Source organism: Pseudoliparis swirei, chromosome 5, assembly GCF_029220125.1.
Source record: "Pseudoliparis swirei isolate HS2019 ecotype Mariana Trench chromosome 5, NWPU_hadal_v1, whole genome shotgun sequence".
In the NCBI taxonomy this organism is placed as follows: Eukaryota; Metazoa; Chordata; class Actinopteri; order Perciformes; family Liparidae; genus Pseudoliparis; species Pseudoliparis swirei.
In genome coordinates, this window is record NC_079392.1 from 18024893 (window position 1) to 18051121 (window position 26229).

General features: G+C 42.2%; 1 protein-coding gene across 6 annotated transcripts in view; it reads right to left on the bottom strand.

The window, feature by feature from the left end:
• Window positions 1–4345: 4345 nt before the first annotated feature.
• LOC130193448 (ephrin type-B receptor 3-like) overlaps window positions 4346–26229 on the bottom strand; it is a 57649-nt gene continuing 35765 nt past the window's right edge. The window contains exons 4-16 of one of the 6 annotated variants that reach the window (XM_056413893.1): window positions 25384–25539; window positions 24237–24572; window positions 22058–22182; window positions 21251–21413; window positions 20689–20797; window positions 19199–19251; window positions 18874–18996; window positions 16637–16884; window positions 15454–15669; window positions 14575–14724; window positions 13937–14136; window positions 10731–10886; window positions 4346–8579 (exon numbers count right to left, since the gene is read on the bottom strand). In XM_056413893.1, coding sequence (XP_056269868.1) covers window positions 8471–8579; window positions 10731–10886; window positions 13937–14136; window positions 14575–14724; window positions 15454–15669; window positions 16637–16884; window positions 18874–18996; window positions 19199–19251; window positions 20689–20797; window positions 21251–21413; window positions 22058–22182; window positions 24237–24572; window positions 25384–25539 — 2144 coding nt within the window. In that variant the 3' untranslated portion in view covers window positions 4346–8470. Of the gene's footprint in view, window positions 8580–10730; window positions 10887–13936; window positions 14137–14574; window positions 14725–15453; window positions 15670–16636; window positions 16885–18789; window positions 19009–19198; window positions 19252–20688; window positions 20798–21250; window positions 21414–22057; window positions 22183–24236; window positions 24573–25383; window positions 25540–26229 lie in introns of all 6 variants that reach the window. The other 5 variants (XM_056413891.1, XM_056413892.1, XM_056413890.1 and 2 more) reach the window with 5 other exon arrangements.

The following is a 26229-nucleotide window of genomic DNA, read 5'->3' on the forward strand; positions in this document are numbered from 1 at the left end:
TATTTTCATTCACGTCTTCTTTGTTGATTCTATGGTTATAAGATGATTTTTTTCCCCTTTCATCCATTTCTAAACCTTCTCGTTTGTTGTGGACGCATAAAAATACCACTCTAGACTGAATTTTGAAGAGAGAAAACAAATAGTCTGTCATTATTGCCAAGCTTGAATGCTAATGGGTTTTTATCTTTTACAGTATGTGTTCAATATGGAGAGATAAGGAATAATCTGGGAATGTGCGCCTTTCAATTCCATAATCTTTTTTTTCCCATCCCTCTCAAACTTTCTCAAACATGCCAAACTGTTTCCATAAATCAAGGACAACGGGGAGGACGAGGTGTGATTGCTTTCACATGAAAGAGGTAATCACACCAGACCTGCCACAGCTCTGATTAAGACTGATAAATATCGACAAGCAGTTAATGAGATGTCAGGCAGGAACAAGGCCCTTCCCTTCATGCCTACCGATGACACCTATGGAGAGGGGAAATGACCTCGACTTGGCAATGTCACGACCGTCTTTCATGTGTGTAAAGCACAAGCCATCAATTACCTTTAGTTGTTGAGCAAGATTATTGATGGTGCAGCTGGATTATTAACAGAAATGAAAAAGAGGCTAGCAGATGCTTCTTCGGACAGTATTCTTCATAATTACGTCAGCTAAGCTAAAAATGATTTTTGTGGATTTTCATTTTGTATAAGCTTTCTTTCAAATTGACAGACTAACAAAAGAATTGGCACACATCCTTGAATTTATAAACTAAACAATATCAATAAAATTAAAATAGGTATTCATATTGGCATATGTAAATCATTTATGTGTGTGGTTTGCGTAATAATACTGTACTGCGAGACATCTGATGAACTGTGATGAGGACACAAGCTCAGCAGGGGGCTGGAAAAAAGCAGGATCATTATCTCGCCAGGCATCATGTATGCATTGCTGTATGTGTGAGCTCTGTTCCCCTGAGTCACAGGTCCACGTCAGTGCGGTTTCACTCATGGGATTTATGCATCATGGTACTGGTATTACGCTCTGTTTAGAGTAAATTAAGGCTCTATCTTGATAACTGCAGTCATGAGGACATCTTATCTCCCGACAGTGGCATTTTGATGTGCTTGTTGAATGGCCTTGCTGAACCTGAAGGATGCCATACCTCTAACATGTGACAGATGCCCACCGACTGTCCAGCTTTGACCATGAACTCAAGGTCACCCCACAATCCCCTACCGCAGTCCTGTCGAATACTGTTTTCCTGGCAGACATACTCAACCCATCAGACAGAAAGAACATGCAGCTGCATCCAAACACCCAACAATAGGATTCTTGTTCTGGTGCAGAAAAGGTCGGACCCCTTTTTTGGGGAAGCGGCCGATGTGAGCGGATGGTCGAATGTTTCAGGGGTTTTGCAAAAAGATAATCCTTTGTGATGTTCCTTTGAATAGAAGTGACCATCAGGAGCAGTATTAATCCAATACCGAAATATTTATTCATTATTACTTCAGAACAAATGTTCAATGCCTAATATAAGATAAGATAATCCTTTATTAGTCCCAGTCGGGAAATTTCAGGATCACAGCAGCGGTGCACGTTATAGCATTAATAAAAATAAAACACAATAACAATACTAAATACTAAATACTAAACTAAAATACTAAATATACAGAGGAAACTAAATATACAAAGGGAAAACAAAGTAAATATATATATATATATTTAAAAAAAATATATATAAAAAAAAATATATATAAATATATATATTAGGCATTGCACATTTGTTCTGTTCAAAACACTTGACCATTTCTAATAATTATCTATATTAGTTACAGTATGTAATAACATTTCGAAATAACTACTAATATTTCAGTTATGTGGGCATGACTCCCTTAAAGGCCAACAATAAAACCAATAAAGTGAAAAACAACCCCATATTGTTGCAACATAATGAATCCATTGTTAAAGTAACAGGAATTAATCAAATGCCAAAAACCCTGGGAAATGATAATCAGTTCAATCAGGTCTGCCAGAGAATGCATGTGTTGGAAAGATGGTGTGGGGGTTTTGAAGACTCGTCTGAAAAAAATGGAAAAAAAACTAGACCATGGTGTGTAGAGAAAGTCTGAAATGAGTGAAGCTATCAAACAGGATATTTAATTAGTGTCGTCATGACAATCAGCAAAATAATACAACAACAACGAATGTCCATGACCATTAGAAACGCAATATAAGGAAATTACCCACACATTTTGTAACTCCTGTTGCTTATTATTGTTGTGGTATTTTTTGTTGTTGATGTTGTTGTTCTTTATAGGACCCTTAACTAAAGGAAATAATCAAAGATGCAAACAAAACACACACATGCACATAGATCCTTTTTTGTTGGAAGTATTTGCCAATTAGCAAGTTGCGGGTTCGAAGTGGTAATTAGGCTTTCCGGTCGGCTGGTTTCTGTGTACAGCTTAGCTGAGACAGGTCTGAAGCTAAATGCCTCGCTATTTGTCCAGCAATTATGTCAGGTCCCCATGTTATAGTAAAGACGTGACCAATTAGCTGTGCCAAGCTAAAGTGAAAGAGAGGAATTAAGGCAGAAGAGATGGGAGAGGATGAAAAAGTAGATGGAGAACTGGTGTGGGGGGGTTAGTGGGGAGCTCGTAAAAAGGGGTGAGTGAGGGATCGTCTGCAGGGAATAAGAAAGAATAAAGGGAGACAGAGTGTGGCTTTGGAAATGAGGGGAAGGAAGGAGGGTTTGAGGGAGTGGATTTCTTTTTTCTTTTTTTCAACGCCTGTGTGATCATGTTTCGCATTGATCCTCGGCCTGACCGACATGTGGCAAAGACATGCTAATGCATTGCAATATTTATGCTAACTGACCAAGAAGGGATAGGGAATTGATCTTAATTGATGTCTCAATATACCCCCTGATATTATATGGCATATTTTGATGAAACAGGTCAGCATACAATCAATATTATCCAGCTTAAAGTAATGTGATCTGTGAATGTAGGAGGTATAGAGTGCTCTAGTTCATCTTGCCATTGGCATATTTTACCTAAACTGACATATTATACAGTGTATCGAGCAGTGGAGAAGCACCCGCTATCTGTTTTTTTCAAAAGCTCTCAACCAATGATGTGGCCCCTAATCTATCGCAGAATACGTGCAGTAATCATAGTTATTGATGTTGCTTTACATGGGTTTTTGAAGTATCCTCTGTTAGAGTGGTGCCAATGAAATGCTGATTATTTGTCCATGAAATGCTGCTGGACCATACAGTAAGGCCATCATCTGACAACAACATTGGAGAAAAAGTTAAAAGATGAAACATATTCTGTCTGCTGCAACCCAAAAAGAACCCACAGAATCTTCTGTTGAAAGTTCTCCGAGTGCATTGGGGGGAGCATTTCAAAAATATCTGCCCTACCCAGACACCGAGACCAACCGTTCCAAGGCTCTGTATTTAATTGGACAGAGTGGGAAACGAGGGGAGCCAGGGGACAAGGTGAGGGGCGGATGAGGTAGAATCTATGATCTGAGCATCTTTCCTTTTCTTGCTGTAAAAATAAGACTGTTGGCTCAGTGCCTGCAGAGATGAGAGGAGCTCATATAAATTAGTGGCCTTGAAAGACAATATGGGAAGCTTTAGTGTTGCATGGCATCGGCATGACTCTATGGATTGCAATTGTGTGGGGCTAAAAGCAAATTGACCCAGTTTGACAGGTTTTACAGGTTTTGTGAAATTGGATCTGATTTGGAATTAGCTTAATGTTTTTAAAATACCTGTGGTAAGATGTGGGCAAAATACATAGGAATAGTCTATTTCTAATAGCATTAGAAATAGACTATGGGCAACTTCCCTCAAGGATCAATATCCATTCATCAGATGCTTGTAGCTATAAATGAAGAAAGACAGCATTACAAAAGAGATTTTTACAGACAGTGTTATTCTAAATACCCTCAGGCTTTTTCTAGGGTAAGTATAATGATGCAGGCTAAACCTTTCTGAGAGAATAACATGAATTCACAGAGATTTTGATGAAAAATGAACAATTCCTTCTAACAGGTAAACTCAGAACATTTATAGTGATATGCAGAGTTACATATGGGAGTGTTGTATGTTTATCTGAAGCAGGTAATCCTTTGGTGCCACTTTATCAACAATAAATGTTATTGTGATAACTAATGAAAAACAACATGCATTCTGGTCATGATTACAGGAGGGAGAGAAGTGAACGTGCTTGTCTTGGGCAATTCCTCGACTGGAGAACATGTTTGCACTTATGTGTTGGCATCGTACCACATGGAGGAATTATCAATTCAAAACACAACATAAAGACTCAGGAGATCGGGTCACATTTCTTAAATAATTTAATTGCAAAAGGGTATTTTAAAAATATTTCTACAAGAATGCATCATCATTATTTTTAGTAATTTGTTGTGTATGTCTGCAGCATTAAATACATCTTAATGCTTTTCAAAGAGGAATCAACAATTGCATTCCTCAGCGCTTTGCTCCGTCCTTCTCGCAGATCACGATACATTTACAGTACTCTCTGAAACATCACACTTCCTTGGATAAAGAGGGGATTTTCAAAAGTGGCTAAAAGACAGATGTAGAGTGAGCTTGTTATAAGACAGAAGAAAAGACAGTACTGTATATACTTTTTTTGAATAGACAACTGAAGAAAATAAGGTTAGAAAGTTGTAACTGATGGAGTTTCGGGAAAGGTGGGGGTGTTTGTCGGTCTTTGGAGGATGTAGAATAGGGAGAGAAAGGTGGAAGGAAGGTTTGAATCCTATTGGCACACAAAGAGACAACCACATCTGACAAAGGCTAACCTCTGGTGATCAAAGTGTCTGTAAAAAATGTCAATCCTTCTATTTCACACACTCTCTCACACACACATAACAGTCCGTCTTCATTTTAGCAATGGGTTCTGTCAGAAATTTCTTTCCTGTCCGTGAATTTGAAATATTAAACACTCGCAGAAATGTGTGAGGAATCCAGTTAAAGAATAATTGTTTGCAGTTGAAGTGGGAGAAGTTTAATCATTTTAAGATGTGCAACAGTGCCGTTTGAGCTCATCACTCACGGCCGGTTGACTTTAGTGAACACAACTCCAGACCCCAGCGCACCATGTGCACCTCATCAATAGTTCATGTCGGCTGCAAAGCGCTGACATTTTTAAGAGTGGGCACGTCTGCCATCTGATTGTATTTATCCCCCATATGCCCCTCCTGCTTTATGGTTATGCTCATCAACTTTTTCTTTTTTGGTGCCACAGGCAACTTTGCAACAGAGGGGCTTAGCTGATTCAATGATTGAGCTGAGGGCAGCAGAGAGTGGTATTGCATACTCCCGGGAGACTTTTGGTGAAAGTGAGCTTCTGACTGCATTAATTCTGCTCTTCTCTTGTCTCAAAAAGTAGACTCTGTCACTTTTTTCAGAACAAAATTACGTTTTGCTTGGGGGAGAAACAAAATAATCTAATCTAACGGATTTCTTTACTTTTCTATTGCGAGACCAACTCTGACGTTACCTGTGCTTCTGATCTGCCATCGTTTGAAAAGTCTGAGCTGACAACAATTTAGGGATATGATATGGTATAGTTTGTGTTCACAACAGTTAAATTACTACTTGATTGTGTACCACAAATGTTACGGGTTAGTAACACGGGTTAGTATGTGGAATAAGATGAAATGATATCAAACTGAAAAACCTTGTTGTTTTACATAATATCCTCCATGGCTTTTGAAGGGACTTGAGAGGCTGACAAAAGTAATATGGGAAGACACACTGCATCTCGCTATTATTACACATCAATGATATTAATAATAATATTCACATATTGCATTGATCAGCTCCAACCCAATCAATGTGGAGACTGTTCCAGTGATGTTGCTCCATCCCTTAATCCAAACACCTTCAAACACCCCTCTGTTAGAAGTGCAAATGGTACGGTGTCCATGATGCAGCTGCTATCATTTAGGATGAAGGGGTCTGCAGATTTTGTCTTTCTGCATGCCAGGGCTGTTGGTCCTGAACTGTACTAATCACGCAGCAGCCTGAGCTGAGACAGGATGATTGCAGGCCAAACAGGAAATGAAGAGAGATAATGATAGGTCAGCCAGCCGTATGTCTGCGCTCACTGCATACTCGTATCCTCGCAATGCCAGATTGGCTGCCGCATTAATCGAGCTGACAGACAGAGACCAATAGGTTTCTCTTGACAGCTCTGGACTCTCTGATGAGGATCCTGTTGCAGGGGGGCAAACAGCGGGTCTAGCTGTGGAGCTCCGCCCTCTATGGCAATTGAAATGATCATCCCTGGACCATCCATCCTCGTCATGAATAGGTGAAATTAAAACCTATGTAACCAACATGTGAGTGATTTAAAGGACGTTTGGATAAAAAAAGAAGGACAATGTGCCGGGAAGAACTGCTCAGTGCTTCACAGATGAATGAGAATAGATTGGGGAAGCTTAATATCCAGTTCATGTTGGACAAACACGCAAATACACTCACACAACAATGGACCAATGGGTGGCATGTTATCTAACCATGGGTGTTGTTCCTCTCTACCTCTTGACTTTACCCATTCTCTACGTTCTGTTAAATTCACTCTGAATTCACACGTCACAACAACAATTCCATTTTGTCAAAACACAATTTTTCTTTTGATATTTATCGTATTTTTGTTACAAAACATGTACAGGCTGTTTAGAACAACAACAAAAATACAATATCCAATTTATATGCAATTTCTTTTGTTTAATAATCAGCAATTCATAAGGTGAATCCTCTTGGAGTTTATCTTCCTTCTGATTGTTTCAAGTCCTTACCAAATACAGTCCATCTGGGTGTTGGTGGGAAGTGGGGGTTGGTGGGCAAGGTACAAATAAATACATAGGGCAGGATGTCAAGAAATTAAACAAAGAAATTTGATTGTTTCTAAATCCAGATTATAATACGTAGAACATAAGGTGTCCCTCGTGGTTTCTCTCAATTTCTGCATATATATATATAATATATACATGTATATATATATACATGTATATATATATAAATGTATATATATATATATATATATATATATACATGTATATATATATATATATATCATTATATAAATATATAGAATTATATATATATTTATATATATATCCTAATTTGTTGGATTCAATAAAAAATAATGTTTAGCAGGTGTCCACAGAATATAGCGTAATTGTTTCAGATATATTTGCTCCTTGTCACGGTTCAGTTCATGCGGTAATTCTCCAAGGTGGCAAATAGCGGAAGCTGTATTGTACAGTATACTTGTGTGCAACTTGACATACCCAAACATCCAAGCACACTAAATCACACATATACGCACACATGCGTACGCACACATACAAAAACACACACAAAAGGCCCAGTGGTCTTTCTTTAGTGTTGCCACAGTCCTTGTCTCCCCTTAATCACATAAAGTGTCCAGTTAGGGTACTTGTGTTTGACCGGCCATTTTGAAACCACAAATCTCCCAAAAATGTGTAAGAAAGCCAAAAAGATTTTAAAAAAAGGTGGTGGACAAACAAAAATTAAAAAAAATGTTTCTGTAAAAACACACTTGATGAGCAGATGATCCCAAGCTCTGGAGCTATCCTGAGTCCCTTCAGGTCAGGGCAAAGAGGACATCTGGTGACCTTTTGAGGATTCAGCAGCCAAAACAAGTGTCCAAAAATGTGACTGCCCTCCTTTGACCTTATTTGACCCTGTCTTCTTGACCTTTGATCTCAGCAATCATACATCCTCTTCCACTACCTCAACCTTCTCCAGCAAGTGCCCTTTAATGTTACACACCTTCAATATGAAGATGGAGAATGACACACACGTGCACAGTAAAACAACTACTATCAGGGAAAAAATTGTCCTCTATCTCCTGTGGGTCCGAAACACCTCTGCTTTTTGTTTTGTGTTTCTTGTTTGTGAACCTTTTGTTCACTTTTTTTTATACCAGGGTGTTCATTCTTGACTATGTGTTCCGTCCATCAAAGCTGGGTTGAGAGGTCACAGGGAGGGGCTCTCGAGTGAGGATCAGAGTGTGACATTTCAGTTACAGGGCTAAGGCCAACCTCACTAAGACACACATGCATGCAAACGTCAACCCACACCAGAGCTGGTGAGGCACGCATGGAATATAAGGGGGGTAACTCTTGCTCCTCTTTCAAAACACACAAATTCTGATTGGATGCAAAAAGAAACAATGAGGAATTTAAAAAAAGCAGGAACAGGAAATGGAAACAGGAAATGGAAGTGGTAGTGAAATAACGAGAATAAAAATGGTCAGAGGCACTGCAAGCCAGTTTCATAGCGTCTAATTGGCAGAGATGGGTCAGGCAGCTAGGGTTTTCCAATGGCTCTCTCTGGCACAGTTCCTCCCCCTTTTCCTGTCTGGCTGTCCTTCGACTGCATCGGTCTGTTTGTCCTGTCGCTCACACCTGGACAGGAAGTGTTTGGTTCATCTGTAGTCTCATGTCCTGAATGCTACCAAGAATCTTTTTCTGATGGCCGGCCAGCGTTACACCTATCCGCAGCAAGTCCCTGTGGAGAGAGAAGAAAAGGAGAAGAAAATAAGAACAGGTGGCTGACGCATAAAGAATCAAACAATAAAAGTAGGCAAACATCACGTGTTCAAGCTGAATTGCAAATTTCCCTTTTCACCCACAAGTAAACACACGCTCAGCCAGGTGTGAACAGGGGCAGCACCTTGGCCATCACCCATAAAATATCATCCAGAGGGTATGTCAACAAAATGGGGACACTCATCCAGCTTTAGTGAATGTTGGTCTTAATGCAACATACTTCCGTTGCCCGGCAGGTGAGCAACAGGAGGAGAATCAAAGAGCCATAATGCTATAGTTAATGATTATAGAGCAAACTTTCCTACTGTTCAGCAGCTGGCGGACTTCACAGAGTACACACCAGCTGGCCACTTAGCTAAAGAAATGGAAGATCTTTTTATGTAAGATACTAAACAGATTACTCAGTTAGGCATGTCATTCATTCTTGGAATGTGTGTGTGTGTGTCAGTAAATCAGCTTTAGCTCAGCCACCATTGCAAACCACTTTCCACAGTGCTCAAAAATATCCAGGAAGAACTACAGCAAATAGGACTGGAAAGTGTAACCTAGTCTTATAGCCGAGGGCTCACAGCAGCTACGGTGTAATCTTTAGAGTAAGCTGAAGGTGCAGTGGGAAAATGTGAAATGTTGACATTACTACACCCTGGGAGAAAAGGCCTGGGAGAGTGCACCTGCTTTGGCCGTCATTAGTCAGTCAGCATAATCTAATCAACATGGCCATGTTGGTTTAACGCTGTACAATTATATCACGAGAACCTCTCTTTACCGCTCGCTTGTTTGATTTCCCCAGTCAATTGATGAGGAGAGAGCGGACGGCGTCTGGGTCAGTGATTAGCTAACTGTTGGGTCTCTGCCACAGTCTGCGTCCTCTCCGTTCAGTCACACACACACACACACGCAAACACACACACTCTGCTACTGGTACTACTGGTTAATTTAATATCACACACAGACACCATATACTCTGCTGTTCTCAATGACTTTGTGGCCCCATCCATTTTAGTATAAAAGTGTGCACTGAAACTCACACATCAGCAAGCAAACACACACACATGCGCACACACACTTACACACATCATGCGCATGTGCTCACAGACACAATTCCACACTGCAAATCTCTCCAGAGCAAAATAAGGGTGCATTACCATACTTTCACACAAATAAATGATGTTTTTGGTTTTTTTTCTCATATTTCGCCACCCCCGTCAGTGCAGCGATGGAGGGTGAAATGATAATAAATGGGAACCATTAGAGGGATTACTGGCCATTAGGGGCAACAGAGAGCCACAGTATACACCACACCTGTCAGCATGGCCAAATTGAAACAGATTACCCTCACCTCCATTGCCTGTTATGCAGCTAATGAGGATAATTTATTTATCATTATAATCCTAATTCATTTATTTGATCATTACTGGCCTCCACTTTCCATGACTTCCATTACATAATTTCCTGTTTGTAAACACAGCAGAAGGTGGATGATCGTCAAGGTCAACTTGAGATCCTAGTTAGGGAAGCAGCAATGAGTCCTTGCTGAACATTTTTTCTACACTGAAACATTGGGTATCTGTCAATTTTGTCGAAGCTTCTGGGCCAGGTGGTTGTTATTAGCCCCCTTTTGATTACATAATCCTTCCCAGTCTTCAGCTAACCTATCCTGATGGATTACCTACCAAATTTTAGGAAACGCATCGAGGATCTTGTGTTTTAATGTTTTATACTGCATGATCTCTCTTTTGTATCTCTTGTCAAGTTATGTTGCCAGTAAATCTCCCGTTATATGTCTACATAAATGCTGGAATACATAACTGTAGATGGCATGATACAGTATGTCCTCAAGGTGTGGCTTATATTCGTGGCACACTGAATACACACTTGATACATTCATCTGAAATATCAGATGAATGTATCAAAAATACATTGTGCTTTGATTTTTATATCTGTTATGATTAAATCAAGCTCTTTTCCACATTGTATCATGTTCAATTTAGCCATGAGACTATTTTTATTTCCTTAAGGTCAATCTGTATAATACTAATTTTGGCTTTCAAACTCCACACAGTCTATCAATGTCGGCCTGAGGAGTTGCATCCACTCCCTCTCCACTCACTCTGCTGTCATCTGGGCCACCAGGTCAAAGGAAGCAAATCCGGCATTGACGAAGTTGTCACGGTAGCGACTCATCTTGATGGCGTCCAGCCAGTCCCCCACAGTGGTAAAAGTGGTATAGTCTGGCACACAGCGGTCAAGCAAGGGCTGGGATACCCTACATTGGGGAGTGGGGGAAGGAGGAGAGAGAAAGAGAAACAGAGAGAGAGGGTTAAGGTCGTCACTCTACTGCCTCTACCGGCCAACCTCACCCCCAAATGCCCCCCACTGAGCGCCACCTCTCCATTTCTCCACCTCTTCTCCTCTCTCCTCCTCTTCTCCACATGTTAGGAGTAGTGTGCAAGGGGGTGAGTGGGGGGTTACTTTTATGACTGTGGAGATTGCTGGCTGGAGGCTTGGGTGGTGGCTGGTGGTGGATGCTTGCGCTGAAGCTGGTGAGGCAAGGTGGTGTGTGTTCATATGGCAAATGTCAAATCTTGCCTTGAATTATGACTACACACATTTAAATATTACAAGGAACCAGATCACATTTCATGTTGGGAAACTATAATCGTGTGGTATATCGCGTGGTATATTTACAACAGGTGTCATAGTAACCGGGTTGACATTTTACTTGATCATGAATGCATTTATCTGGCAGCATCAGTGATGTAAGAATGTGCCACGTTTCCCTAGACATATCTGTATATCTCTCTTCCTGTTTGTTGGCCCTTGTTTGTCTTGTTTCAGTCAGATGTCACTGTGTTACATGGGGACTGACATAACAGAAAAGAATCCCACTTGAAATTTAATCTGAGAGTTTGTACTGAGTTGCATTTTCAAACCACATGCAAGTGTGGTTTGAATCTGATCTGGGAAGTTTGAATTCCATGTGTTTTTTTCTTGGTCAACTCAAACTAGATTTGGTCTCTCTGTATGAACTAGTTTAACTTGTAACTTAAAAGTCGTATGCTTTAATGGTCATTGTCTGAGTGTGTTAGAATGTAGAGGCATATATTCTTACAGTAACTTCATCCGAGGTTGGCCAGACAAAAGTGTTAAACAATTCCACAGAGGTGGAAAGACATTTTGGGAAAATGCTTCATGATATCTGTGGAATGTAAACACAGATGTCGCTTTTGTGTTTGTGTGATTGAATGGGAGGACTGACTCATGTACACTGGCAATGATGGAAGGAGTTACTCACAAACCTTCATGTGTGCATTCCTAAAAATGTGTTGGAGTGTGTTATGCATGTTCCTGCACACCTGTTGACAGCTCTAAAGGGCCTTTTTAAAGAAGAAAGTAACCCTGAGTTGATCAATGCTGTAAATAGAGAGGCCCCCTTGGGAGTTTTAATAAAACTGTGCTACAACTCAGAGAGAAGTGGAGCGGATAAACAAGAGAGGAGAGGAAGGTGGAGGAAGAGACAGGGAGGTGTGGTGAGCAGAGGGTGGAGAAACAGATGAGGGAGCAGGCAAAAAGAAAGAGCCCCTGTCTCCCCTCCTCTCTGCTCTGTTGATCCCTGTCATCCTTTTTGATGGCATTAGAATCATTAACAATTAAAAGAGGAATGGAGAATGAAAGAGGGAGAAAGGAGAAAAGGCATGGAGGGGAAGTTAATAATAGTGATACAGAGGCTCCATTGAGTGGTGTAGATGGAGGGATTTTTAATAAGGCTTGTGCTTCGGAGCCCCTCAGGCTGTTGTTAACGCCAGACCCGGCTTCTCTTAATAGAGTATTGTTAGTCCTCCTTCTCTAAAGTTGGCTTCAAAGGGGTCCAGACCGTTGCTGGCCACATGTGAGCCCCAAGCAGAAACACAGGCACACAGCAGGGACGTTAGGTCATATTGTTCGCTAGGTAGTGAGCCAGTTACTGGCCAAGCCTAAAGTCAAGGTCAATTGTTGGGACTGTAAACACTTGCCCAAAGGATTAGATCCATTCAAGTTGTATGCATTTTTAAGAAGTTTAGAGACTGTGAATGTCTGTAAATACAACATAGACTCAACAGTAGAAAGTACGCACAGATGGTTCAAGAAGCTTAGCGTCACTAAACCTCTGCTGCTCATTCCACTTCACACTTAACTCTACAATGCAATATGCAGCTACTGTTAAGTGCACATAACGCACACGACCTAAGGACTTTTATCCCAGACTGTGTTAGCTAACCTCTAATCCACCCTTCAATGCCGACCAGAACGGCGGCATCATCTCTCACTCCTCCCTTGTTAGCTGTGTCGGCAGGAGGCCACCTCTCCGCTGGCCCGTTTAAAATCTCGTTAGTGGCTAATTAAAAGGAGCACACGTCCTTTTTGCATCGCCTTAATCGAGCTAATTAACCGCAAGCTTAATCTTCTAAGAACGTCACTATGGTGGCCAACCGAGGCCCTGGTGTCTCCCATGAGCCTAAACCAGGATTGTCTGCGGCCTTCCCTCAAGACCTCAAGACCCTAATGCAGGGACGGATAGGTAGGTCAGCCCCCTTTCTGTCACTCCGTCTCCACCACCTTCTTTCCTTCGAATTCTTTCCAGGAAACAGGTTGTGGAGGAAGGTTGTGCAGCTAAATGTAGATGTGACATCATTGATTATGCTCCCAGTTGGCAAAGGAGTTGCTTCAAGGGCTGTATTGAGCAATGTTAATTTGGATTTGCATAATGGACCAGGCTGCATTTGTGAGAATTAAAGAGTTGAATTGGAAGAAATCTGCACTTTATAGGAGTTAAAAGATTGTTACAACTGAGTGAGAGTGACTCACGTACACCATATTAACTTGGATAAGAAATATTTGCACAATGGAAATCATTATCGTGGTGGCTCTGGCTCAGGTGCAAATTAAATGGCTTCTGCCAGTACTCTCACGGCTGAAAAGTCAAGTGACTTCATTCAATAAACTAATGACCTATAACTGTAATCTATCGCAAGAGTCAGCAGGTCCCCTCAAAATATGACCTAAAAAACCATAGAAGACTTTTAGAAAGCAATCAGCACTAATATCTATTATGCGATGACCATAATCGGACATTATTTCCCTTTACGAAGATCACTTATCCACTTACTAAAATTCATCAAGGACCTCTGAGACTAGTCAATTTCTATAATTACCAGCTCCACTGAGCATACACAAGATACGACATTTGCATGAAAGCTTATCTTGACAGGGCTTTACTGATTATGAACCTAATGTGACCCACATACTTGTTTGCATCAGAATCATATTACAACTTACCCAGTGCACTGTGTGCTGTTGGCGAGCACCTTGAGGCTGGCAGCATTACGAATAAGTTTGTCCAGTGTGGCCACAATCTGGGTGAATTTGGGTCGCAGGTTCCTCTCTTTGACCCAGCAGTCCAACATGAGCTGGTGCAGTGCTGTGGGGCAGTCCATGGGTGGGGGCAGTCGATAGTCCTGCTCCACTGCATTTATCACCTGAGGAAGGCCGAAATCTCAATCTCTTCTAATCACAGAGTACGGTAGAGACAGGACGGAACACAATGAGAGAGATGGGTCGATGGAAATAGCAAGTGAGGGAGGACAGAAAAGGATGAATAAGAGAAATGATGCAGTCAGAGTCAGAGATAAACAGGGAAACATGCTTGAGGGAATGCGTATAAATAAGGGACAGAGAATGATTAGTTTTAGGTGGTGGTTGTGGATGGTTATGCAGAGAGAGAATGGCTTTTGGACTGAAATGGTAAACAATATTTTTAACATACATTTAGATTTATTAGAGCTAAAATGCTAATGTTTATGCTGGATATTTTAAACAAATACAATTTGGAAATTGGAAATTATTAATATAAAGTTTCATGTAATGTCATATTATGGACATATCACTTTATGGAAATTATCCTTGTATCAGCTTACATCTTGATTGCTCATGTCCCAGTACGGCCGTTCGCCATACGACATCACTTCCCACATGACGATGCCGTAGCTCCACACATCACTGGCCGAGGTGAACTTCCTGTAGGCAATCGCCTCGGGAGCCGTCCAGCGAATGGGTATCTTCCCTCCCTGTGGATATGCGAATGAGTAGGTGAGCATGAAATACTGGAGGGATGGATCACAAACACGGAATCACACACATACAAGAGGGAGAGAGAGGGTGAGAAAAACACAGTCTAAGGGAAATGTTGATGCACAACACATGGATACATGCTGTACAACCCAAACACCATGTACGTACAAGGTTAACAGACAATGATATGTACAAACATGTGAAGCTAGAATAATATTTCATGTGCTCCAAACTGTATTTTTCAACATTGATATATCACCAGCGTAGAATCCATTCATATATCTCTCCGACTAACTAGCCTTATGTCATGTTCCAAACCCTGCTTTGCCAATTTTACACGTTCTGTCATGTGAGTATAGGAGCAAGAATAATTCAATTCATAGGAGACATGCCAGTAATTTGTCGGTTATGGATTTTTCAAAATGTCAGTAAAGCTGCTGAAGCTTCAGTAGAAACAACACAGCAGCATGTACAAGGGAAAAAAAGAGAAGAAGAAATAAAACCTTCCTTTCAGCCCATAATGGTTAGGTCATGTGGGAACAGATTTGACATATCTATTGTTTTAATACGCTCATACTTGGAAATGCTATAGATAAATGTGTGCTAACATTAACATAATTGGTGATGTATTGATGTTAAAACAGTACATGTAGGACCTTTAAACATTGATTCCAAATATGAACACACAAACTCAAGCACACACAAACACATTCACTCCGACTCACCAGGGAGCTGGTATAGGTGGGGTCTGTAGGGTCATCCTCGAGGAAACGAGATAGGCCGAAGTCAGACACCTTACACACTAGATTACTGTTGACCAAGATGTTACGGGCAGCCAGGTCTCTGTGCACGTAGTTCATGTCTGACAGGTACTTCATGCCTGCTGCAATACCACGCAGCATGCCAACAAGCTGGATCACTGTGAACTGCCCATCATTGAGCTGGAATAAGAAGAGAAGGAACAGCAAGGATAGATTGATTACTAGATCAAGGCATAGATCCTATCTGCCTGATGGATCATCGAGGTCTGGGTCGTGGAATTCCTGCTACCGACTATGCCACTGCCCTGTTGAGACTCCGCCCACTCCTCCTCTCTACCTCCATCTGCCTGATGGATCGTGGAGGTCTCCATCGTGGAATATGCCTACTATGAACTATTCATACACTCTGTAATATTCATTGAATGTATTTACACTCTAAATCTGTCCTTTTGTACACATTAAATCTATTGCACCTGTCCATCCTGGAGAGGGATCCTCCTCTGTTGCTCTCCTGAAGGTTTCTTCCCTTTTTTCCCCCTGAAGGGTTATTTGGGAGTTTTTCCTGATCCGATGTGAGGTTTTGGGGCAGGGATGTCTATGTGTACAGATTGTAAAGCACTCCGAGACAAATTTGTAATTTGTGAAATTGGGCTATACAAATAAACTGAATTGAATTGAATATTCAAAGCAATATATGCTTGCCACACTTTTATCTTTATTGGTCCTATCTTTCTTATTTTTCATTCTCTCTTACAGTACTTTCTTACTATCTCCTATCACTTCACACTGTAACGTCTCTCTCTCTTTGCTTCCTATCCATCCTCAGTTTCTTCCTTACCCTTTCTCTGGCAGACAGTGTATGATGTGACTTTAAGGCAGTGATACATTGGAGACTGAGCTCTTTGTAAATGTCACCTATCGCCTGAAAGCGCAATATGTCAGATAACCATTTCCGGCTCTGTAGCAGTGCATAAAAAGACCTTTCATGTCTCGAAAGAAAGTGAGATAATTAAAAACAGACTTGGACGGCTTATTTGCTGGATATTGTTGCATTATTGAAAATCCCAGACACAATTTATAAGGCAAAGCTATTATTAGAGCTATTCTTGTATGTAAAGTGTTTGCATGTGCCCCTTTTTTTCCTCACCCGTAGAAAAGAATCCAGCGCTCCATTCTCCATGAACTCAGTCACAATCATCACTGGCCGACTCTTGGTGACCACACCTTCCAGACGGATAATGTTGGGATGGTCAAATTGGCCCATGATGGATGCCTCAGACAGAAAGTCTCGCCTTTGGCGGTCAGTGTAACCCACTTTCAGAGTCTTGATGGCTACGATGATCTCCCGGCGCCCAGGCAGCTTTAGGCGACCTCGACACACCTCCCCAAACTCTCCTGTGAGAGCCCATGTGAGCCAGGCAGAGAAACGTCAAAAGAAGGAGAGAGAGAGAGCGAGAAGGAGGGAGGGGAGAGAGGCATGACGGAAGAGTGGAGGAGAGTGGGGGAAAAGAGGGGACAGTTAACTGGTTAGAACCAAGGAGCCAGGGAAGGGTAGCAGGACGGGTGGGACAGAGGGAACTGCAAGATAAGCAAGGACTCTAGGCCAGTGTCAATGCATGGTGGTGATGGGGGAGCATACAATGACGTTGTGCTGTTAAGCTACGGATTAAAAGAAACAGCATGGTGAGTTTTAGGTGTAATGACGAAATGTAAGAAGAAAAACGCATTTGAAATGTAAAAAATGTGAGGGAAAAAAAATTGTCAAAGCAGGGAGATAGCTGAGGGGGATAGAAGAGGAGAGGGGGGGGGGTGGATTTGGTAAGGGGAGGGGGGTGCTATGCTTCAGAGTGACTAGAGAAGCGGGCACAGGAGGAGGAGAGAGGTGGAGACAGAAGCTTGAAGGTTCTTGGGGTTGTGGACGCTTTACGTTTAGAGTCTACACCAAGCGTGTGCAAGAATGCAAGATAAATCAAGCGATGTGGGGGAAGTCAGGGGTGAGTTGGCAAGGGGTGGAGGAGTGGAGGGATGGAGGGATGGATTGAGGAGGGGGGAGAGGGAAGGAGGGGGACAGGGAAGACAGGGGTTGAGGTTCGTCACTTTGAAGGCGAATGCTGGGAAGCGACTGGTTTCAAGTAGTGGCCCCAGAAGTAGAAGAGCTGTAGTAGTAGCAGTAATAATGGTAGTAGCAGAAGCAGTAGTAGGGACTCCCATCACTGCCATCACAACATCGTCCATTTTGGCTCAGATACATTACTAAGAAAACTCAACCTCAATTGGCACAGTCCTGCAGCTTTTGAGCAGACATATTACTATCAAATATATCGTATACAAAAAATACTATCTACAACATCTCATTTTTGGGAGGTATTCTAAAGGAGGGGACACAATCACATAATGCTAGAAACAGGGGTTACATTTAGTTATCCAGAAGAAGCACTCTGTAAAAAAGAGGTTCTCGAGATGCTAATAGGTGTGCAGGGGAAGAGACTACCAGTCCTGGACAAGAAATGTTTTTATATCTTATGCCCCATACAGACATACATCTATAATTCTGGGGGATGCAGAAGACACATATTTGCAGTGCTCCTTGGTAACATAAACACACTCCACAGGGCCTGTAGCGTCAGATTCTCCCCATGGTCTTTCAATAAAAACTGTATGGCAGTAACCAAGTAATAGGGTTTCGTAAAACTATAATTTTCCAATAGCAATAGTTATTTTTTAACTAACAAAGTCTGTATCTGTATAAGAAAAACAATGAGAAAAAGCAGGGCCAACAAGTGGCCCAAAAAACAATAAGGCTGTAATTAATACTGAAAGAGATAAGAGAGCAAACCACACACGTATGCTCGGATAGGATTGCCATATCCCCTAGAGAAACAAATCATGTCTGTATGGGGCTGTAGTCTCGCATTGCGCAACATCTGATTCCATTAGAATTACGTTTTTTATCTTTTGGAAATGACTGAACTCAACTGAAATTATGTCCTCACATAGCATTTTTCACAATCCAGGATTGGGCTCTGTTTAAAGGAAATGGATGAAATTATAATACACCATAAAAAAGGCATTGCAGCTACTCTAAACGCACACGGCATGGTACACAACTTAAGGGTGCTGGAACTGTGAGTGACGCTAACTTAAAGACAACACACTGCAGCTAGTGATGGTTTAAACACAGAGTGCTGGAGACATCTGTCATACTGGAAAAGGGTTCCTAACAGATGACGAGTGTGGGGAGAGAGGAGGGGGAGGGGAAGGGGGAGCAAAGAGGGCTAGCGATGAATTGAGTGAAAGTACCGCTTGGTGTGAAGTCCTCTAACGGTATGGCCTGGAGGTGACTAGCAGTCTTCCCCCTGTAGCTCAGGAGCTTTGGTGGGTTACCTGCGCCGATGACCTCCTCGATCTTCACGCAGGAGACGTCAATCTCCTTGGCAAACTCGCGCACAGCCTCGTTGGGATCCTCATAGGTGAAGGGGTCAATGTAGACTTTCATTCCGGGTGTTACTATAGGGGATTCAGTGGCAAGAACAGGAAAGTGAATCTATGACGTCAAACTAAACTTGAACTCTTTGTAGCGTTCGAAATACATATTCTTTATCAACCAAAGGTCAGATCAATGCTTTATTATTGCACTCAAAGCCAATTCATGTGTGAGCTATTCTTTGATGGTTAAGAATGTTGGGCCTTTCTCAGAAAAGAGACTTACTGTACTGCTGCAGTTTCTCTGTGTACTCTGACTCTGAGCCGTTTCTCTGCTTTCTGTTGAGAAAGATGAAAACACAAACTGAGTCACCTGGGCTCCACACAGCAGGGTGCAAATGCCGGAAGGGAACAAAGACGGGTGGAGAAAATAAATCCCTAATATTGTCTACAGAGATGTAGCCACACTACAATACAGCATTTGAAGCGAGAGATGAACTGTATATAACAAAAGATTGGATCAATGACTCGTGGTAATATGCATACTTGGGGAATAGAACATGAGTCTAAACAAAAAAAGATATTATACTATTGTCTGAAGTAGTAAGAGAAAGCCATTTACTCTTGGTAACCGTAAAAATGAGCAAGCAAGACAAAAGCAGACTCAAACAGCATGCTCAGCTGTCTCGCCTTTCTCGCCCTACAGACATCACACTGAGCAATTCTGTCTCCTCTTTTTTCTCCCTCTTGGACTCTCTCTGTCTTGCTGTCATTCTTCACCATTTCCATTCTCTCTTTTTATTCTTTTAGTTTCTGTATCTTCATCTTCCTTCGTGGAGGTGGGGGGAGTGGCAAAGACGATGACAGCGAGGGAGCCGGGTTGTTGAAAATACATGTTAATGTGCTTCCATTGTTGTCTAACCAGTAACCAGGGCAATAATACCCAATGGTGATTTGCATCTTATTTCCCATTCTAATTTGGTACCGGGAATATGCCAAAGCTCTATGTTTTGTATTAATACTATTTTCTTCTTTTTCTTCAGTGGCAGTCAGAGCAGCAGCTAAGCCAAGACCCTGGTAGAGACACACAATGTGGCGGTGTGAAAATAGAAGGGAGTGAAGAAGCGAGAGGGAGAGGTGGGGTAGCAAGGGAGATTATTATTCAGTCTAGCGTGACCGATGCCCACGCTTGTCAGACACTGCATGAAATGGCTTGCGGAGGGAACTCAGTGGACACAAGTCAGTGGTGGGTGCCAACCTTTCACACTTATACACACACAAGCACTGCATTTGCTGCTTGACAAATGAGTGGTATAAGAATAAAACGAGTGTGGTTAGAAAGAGATGATGAAAGGTGTGAGCGGCCACTCGCATCTTCTCAGTCAATAGGGCCCAGCAGACAGGGCCACATCTGGGTTCTTTGTGTTAGGGCGATTGCACAGTTGATTCTGAGTGCTGGGCCATGAGAAAAGACCTATCCGGATCAACAGCTGCTTCACCATGCTGTGTCCAGTGGGCAAAGCAGCATTTTGGCCAAAGCTGTTTACTATTCACAAATTCAGAAGGCTAATCTGGCATTCAGTGGCCTCACAGGTGGCACAGCAGCCCACTGGGGTTGTTTGGAGGACATGCAAATAAAGTTGACATTTGAAGCTATCTCTAAAAATAAATATACGTCCTGTAAACAAGTCTGCGTAGATATGCTTTGGCACACATGCTCATCTTTGATGTGTTCTGACCTTTTTAAGTGGCTGAGAGAGTTAGAAATATTCTGACCTGAGGCAGACGATAGCGATGACCACAACTGCAATAATGAAGACGAAGGCGGCGGTGGCTGTTCCCACGATGAGTGGCAGTTGCTCCTGCCATGACTTTGGTGGATCGGCTTTAGGGGTCAAAGAGAAAAAGTGGTCACTTGAAGGACTCCTCACAAACATTTACCACAAAATAGACGAAGTCCCTTTATATAGTTAGAGACTGTGCCAATGTGTGCTCTGCCGTAAGTTTAATTATTAACTTTGACATCTTTCTCGACATTCCCACTTCAGATTTATATGCTTACATATGTAACCATGGCTTCTTTAAAACAAAAACAAAGAACAAACTGAGAATAACAAATGCAGACTGCAAAATAGATTATTTAGTTAGTTTTCTTTGTCTGCTTAATTAAGACTGTGATGTAGAGTAAAAGTGAGGCTGACACCAAGACTGATTGCCAAGAGTAGATTTTCACCAAATCACAAGTCAAATTCTCTACAAGAATTTCAGTCTTTTTGCATGAATAGGCAATTGAGTCTATTCAATTTACTTTAATGAAGTAGGTCTGGGAGTAACATACTTTGCAAGTTGGTGCTGAAGTCAGCTGGGCTGCTGTAACGTCCGTAACCGGCCACTGTCCGGGCACGGACCTGTACCACATAGGGTGTACCAGCCTTGAGACCTTCAATGCGGGCGTTGCTCCGTTGTGCAGTCATGGTATGAGCAATGGGCTCATTCTGATCCTGCGGAGACAAAGATAAGCAATCGTGTTCAAAACAATGCCAAACAGTTGCCCCCTGTGTTCTCCCTTCTGTGATGCTCTCCCCTCTCTTAGCCACCAATCTAACCACTTGGAGACAAAAGCAAGAGAGAGCAATAGAGAGAGAGAGAGAGAGAGAGAGAGAGAGAGAGAGAGATTGTAGCTGGTGTGTTAATTCAATGGGAGGAGGACATGACAACACACAGAACAGATATACACAGCGTGCCTCTGTTCTATCACCGAGGCAGATCCAGACTCAACTCTCTGTGCCCCTGAAAAATCCCAAACTTTTGTAATGCGTGGATTGAGAAGGACACAGGGAGGGCAAGAGGGAGAGATGGTATTAGGGTTTCAGAAAAAGGCAGAGCATAAAATAAATATGGAAAAGGATTGGGAGGAGAGAAAGTGATACATAGAAGGAGGGATAGAGTGATAAGAAGAGGGTTATAAATATGGGAGGACGATCACACAAGCTAATACTGGAAATGGCATCACTTGCCTCACTGCAACCATGTGTTTATCATCAGAGGCATTGTTTTCCACATTCACAGAAACACGTAAAACAGAGACCATGCAAGTCAATTAAATTGGATTGAATTAGAGGCATTGACTTACATTGCCGCTTACCTTCTCATGGTACTTAATCTCATAATCTAGAATGATTCCGTTGGGTTTCTCTGGAGGCAGCCAGGACAGGCTCATGGTGCTCGCTGTGGCTGCCATCAGGTGAACTGTGGGCACTGCAGAGGGAGCTACAAAGGACATGAGAAATAAAAGAAAATCCACTTTAGTTTTCATTTTCTATGTTATGTTTTTTTCAAATTCTATGCCCTTTGTATGTCCACAGAAGACCATATACAAAGTCTTAGGATGTGGGCTTTGTGAAAAGCTTTGGCCGATAGTTAGTATGCAGAACCATTCCCCACTATTGCTCAAATTCCCTCTGAGTCCACAGGGAGGGAGAAGGGATGTCTAATTCTCCTGTGACAAGACAATCAAACTGAAAAGGTGATGGATAAGTCTCTGGTACATGAGGTTTCTGAACCGTACACCAACTGTAGGCAAGCTTGGGGGCAAGGACACATACAGATGTAGAGTTTTCACTTTATATTCAACTGCATTCATGCTAAACTTCTGCAGTTTTGCTCCAAACTCTTGAGGATAGACATGCATGCATTTGACTCTCACTCAGAGAGGAGCATAAACCACACTGGCACTCCACCCACCTGAGCTTCTAATGCTTTGTTCACATGTGCTTATTAATGGCCAATTGCTGTCTGCCTCTCTGTCTCTCTGTCTATCTTTCCTCTTCTTTAAGTTCAGGCTTGTTCTGTACATCTGATACATTCCCTTCTCTCAGTCTACCAATTAATCAGCATTTGTTTTATAACTTCAACTGTCAATCTTCACTTTCTTTAATTCTCCTCTTCAGTTCTTCACTTTTCATCTTCCTGCATACAACTGCATACCTCCATCTCCACCCTCAGTCTTAGACCCTCTCCCTTATTTCAAGCATTTTAATCCTCAATATTTAGTTCTTTCATCCTCCTCCTTGCATTTCCTTTCTCCCTCTGCTGCCTGTGTTTGTGGGCAGACATCCCTGTCTCTCTCTCTCCCTCTCTCTCTCTCTCTCTATTTGCGCCCTAAACCTTTCCCTCCCCCATACTATCCACCAAGGCTCACCATGTCTCCCTTTCTCCCCCAGAAGACAATGCTTCCGAGGCAGATCCCCTGGTTTCTCTAGCCAGGGGGATTAGGGGCCCTCCTCCGGGAGAAGACGATGGAGTAACCATGGAGGTGGCCCCCGGGGCTTATCGCCGCCCTAGTATTTATTTTGCTTCTTAAAAGGTGAATGCACATGCAGGGAGGGTATTGGGACTACACCAGGGGATAATCTGATCACAGTTGATGCTCTCTTGCACCCTACTATTCCTTCACCTCTTTTTTTGCACCCAAATGACCCCAAACAACCCCCGATGGACAGTGGTCCCTGTCATGTAAAACAATGAGGCCCGTACGTGGGGCCCTAGGGCCTTTGGGTCTTAGACCCCAAACAGAAGGCCTTCCTGAAAGAAGAAGGACACGGCCGTGAACAGAGGAGAGAGAAGATGTGGGAATGAGATAATCCTTAGCGTTGTCTAAACCTGAAGAAATTGTAAATTTAACATGACTACTAAACACATCCAAGGCACAATGTAAGAGCCCTGGGAGAACCTCAACAAAGAGACCAACACCCTTAAACGAAAGGAAAGGAAAGAGTAAGCTCAACAGCGCTGAGATTTTGTAAGGTATATTTAAGCAACTGAAATTATATTGAGTATTTACAAAAATAATCTACCTTCCATTTTATCAGCCTATCTACCTTTTTATAATGCCAGATAATAGACCCTAACATTTAATTTCGATTGTACATATTGTTGATTTAAGTGACACAAGTAATAGCGTATATATACATATTTTGGCTGCTGTTGCTGTGGGCTGGAGGAGTGGTGGGTCGGAAGCAGTGGGCAGTTAGAACACTGAGGGTTCAACACCTTGAATGCAGACTGCCTCGCTATTTGCAGTGGTGTGAGTATAGAGCATGCTGTGGGCGTGTGAAAAAGGTCCCTTTCTAAACTGATTTAGAAGATTGTCTTCCTTCAAAATATGTAACACACTCCTACATGCATACAATAAATTGATCTCTACTTCTTAAGAACACAACACATACTCTGACATTGTCTTGCATCTTTTTCAAGCCTTTGGCAGTGTCCACAAGTTCAATATTGATCTTTGACAGGTAAGCCAAGCGCTCAGCGGCACCTACCAGCCTGATTTGTGGTGATGTTCACTGCAGAGAACAAAGGTGTGTAAGGGCTTTTGTTGGAAACACCGTTGACCGCCTGGATCTCAAAGCTGTACTGCGTGTGGGCTTGTAGATTACGGATGGCCACGCGGCGCTGGGTCAGGCCCAGGTGTCGGGGCGAGATGTCGACGTTGTCGTCACACCGCGAGCACATTCCCCGTTCAGGCAGGCACTTCTTGCAGATGACGTTGTATAAGATGTCTTCGCGGCCACCCAAGTCACGCGGGTCGCTCCATTCCAGCACAAGTGAGGTTTCGTTCACGCTGGAGATGACACTGCGTGGTGCAGATGGAACAGCTGCGAAAGAGAAATGTGGATGAGATGAGGGCAATAGGTTTGTAATCAGAGTGAATTCAATCTCTATGCACACTAGGCGTTACAAAATGTGTCTTGGTGACAGTACAGAGACATAGGAATATACAGAGATTCATATTACAAAACACAGTTTATGTATCATTATGCACATACAGTATTCCATAGCTGCTATCAACACAATTCATGACCAACGAATGCTCCTTGTGCTGTGGTATTAGTACATTTTTCATGCATTAACGTGTGTCTGTGTGTGAACTGCTGGGGAGAACGAGCGAGACAAACTATTGGCAGAGCCTTGGCAATTCTTATCCAATTACTGGAGCCGTATCGCTCACTGCCCTCAACCCCAGCAACAGAAAAAAGGGTCTTCCTCCCTCTTCACCAGCAGATGAATTAGTTCCTCCATGTTGCTGTAAACGAAGACACTGCTCCAAGAAAAAATCCTGCCCTGTCTGTCCGAAAAGGATGGCAGCATTGTGAACAGATAGACTTCTCTGAGAAGCGGACAGGGCCGGGGTCGGATGATAACCTTTAGGATAACGTTGGGAAATCAACCAGACTTGTTTACAATCAATGTGGTGTGGTAGGAACCTACTCCGAGCTTTTATCAGCCAATGGGAGCATAATTCAGAGAGGGAAGTGTGGGAGAATATTTACGACACTGTCAATAATTTAGGTTTATAGCTATACATTTGATTACTGTCTGAAAATAAAATATAAATCTATTTCTATCTTGTTTTAAAAAGGATTGTAATACTTGCATTGCTATCCGGTAAAAACAGTCTTTACTTACTGGTACAGGGGGAGTCGGGAGAATCGGTGTCTGAGCGGTAGTAACCGTTTCTACAGGAGCAAACACTGGAGGCTCCTGAGCTGGCACGGCTGTTGGCTGGACAGGGCAAGCAGAAGCTGTCTCCTTGTTTGGATTTAAAGGTGCCAGGGCTGCAAGCTGATGTAAAAAAAAAAAGGAAAACAAGTTGATTATGTAAATAAGTGAGAGTGAGGATTGTATATAACAATTTAATGAGTCATATTTTCCAAATGGGCAGTAAGCTCAGATAATACATTTTACTTTCACACATTCTAAGCTTTAGTATGCAAGAATGTACAACATGGTGTCCATCTAAACTACAGTGGAACATTCCACTGTTCCAGCTCACTGGTATAAATGACTAAGCCTGCTTTTTTAATGTGTTTAGTATGTGTTTGTTTATGTACATGTGTGCATATGGACCTGATTTGTTTTTTTCCCCTCAAACCCACATGTTCCTTTTACCCGGCATGGAGAGTGCATCTATGGCTAACTGTAGTGGGGAAAGAGTGGAGAGGGGGTTTTGAGCAGCATGTCGCTGTTTGCTTAAACCCATGCTCACACGATGAGACTGTCATCCGAAATCACACACACAACCAGCTAAAATGCTGGCATGGTGCTTTCATTTGAATCCAGTCAGTTGTGAAATACATATATACACATGCACACAGAGAATCAAAGAGGCACACATGACACATGCTGAGGTGTACACAAACATGGGTCTAGCCTCAACTGTAGAAAGATACATGTCTGTCCAGGCCTCAATTCACTCGTGTGTTAAGAGACTTTTGTCTTTAAAATCTCCCTTCTCAGACCTACACAAAATTA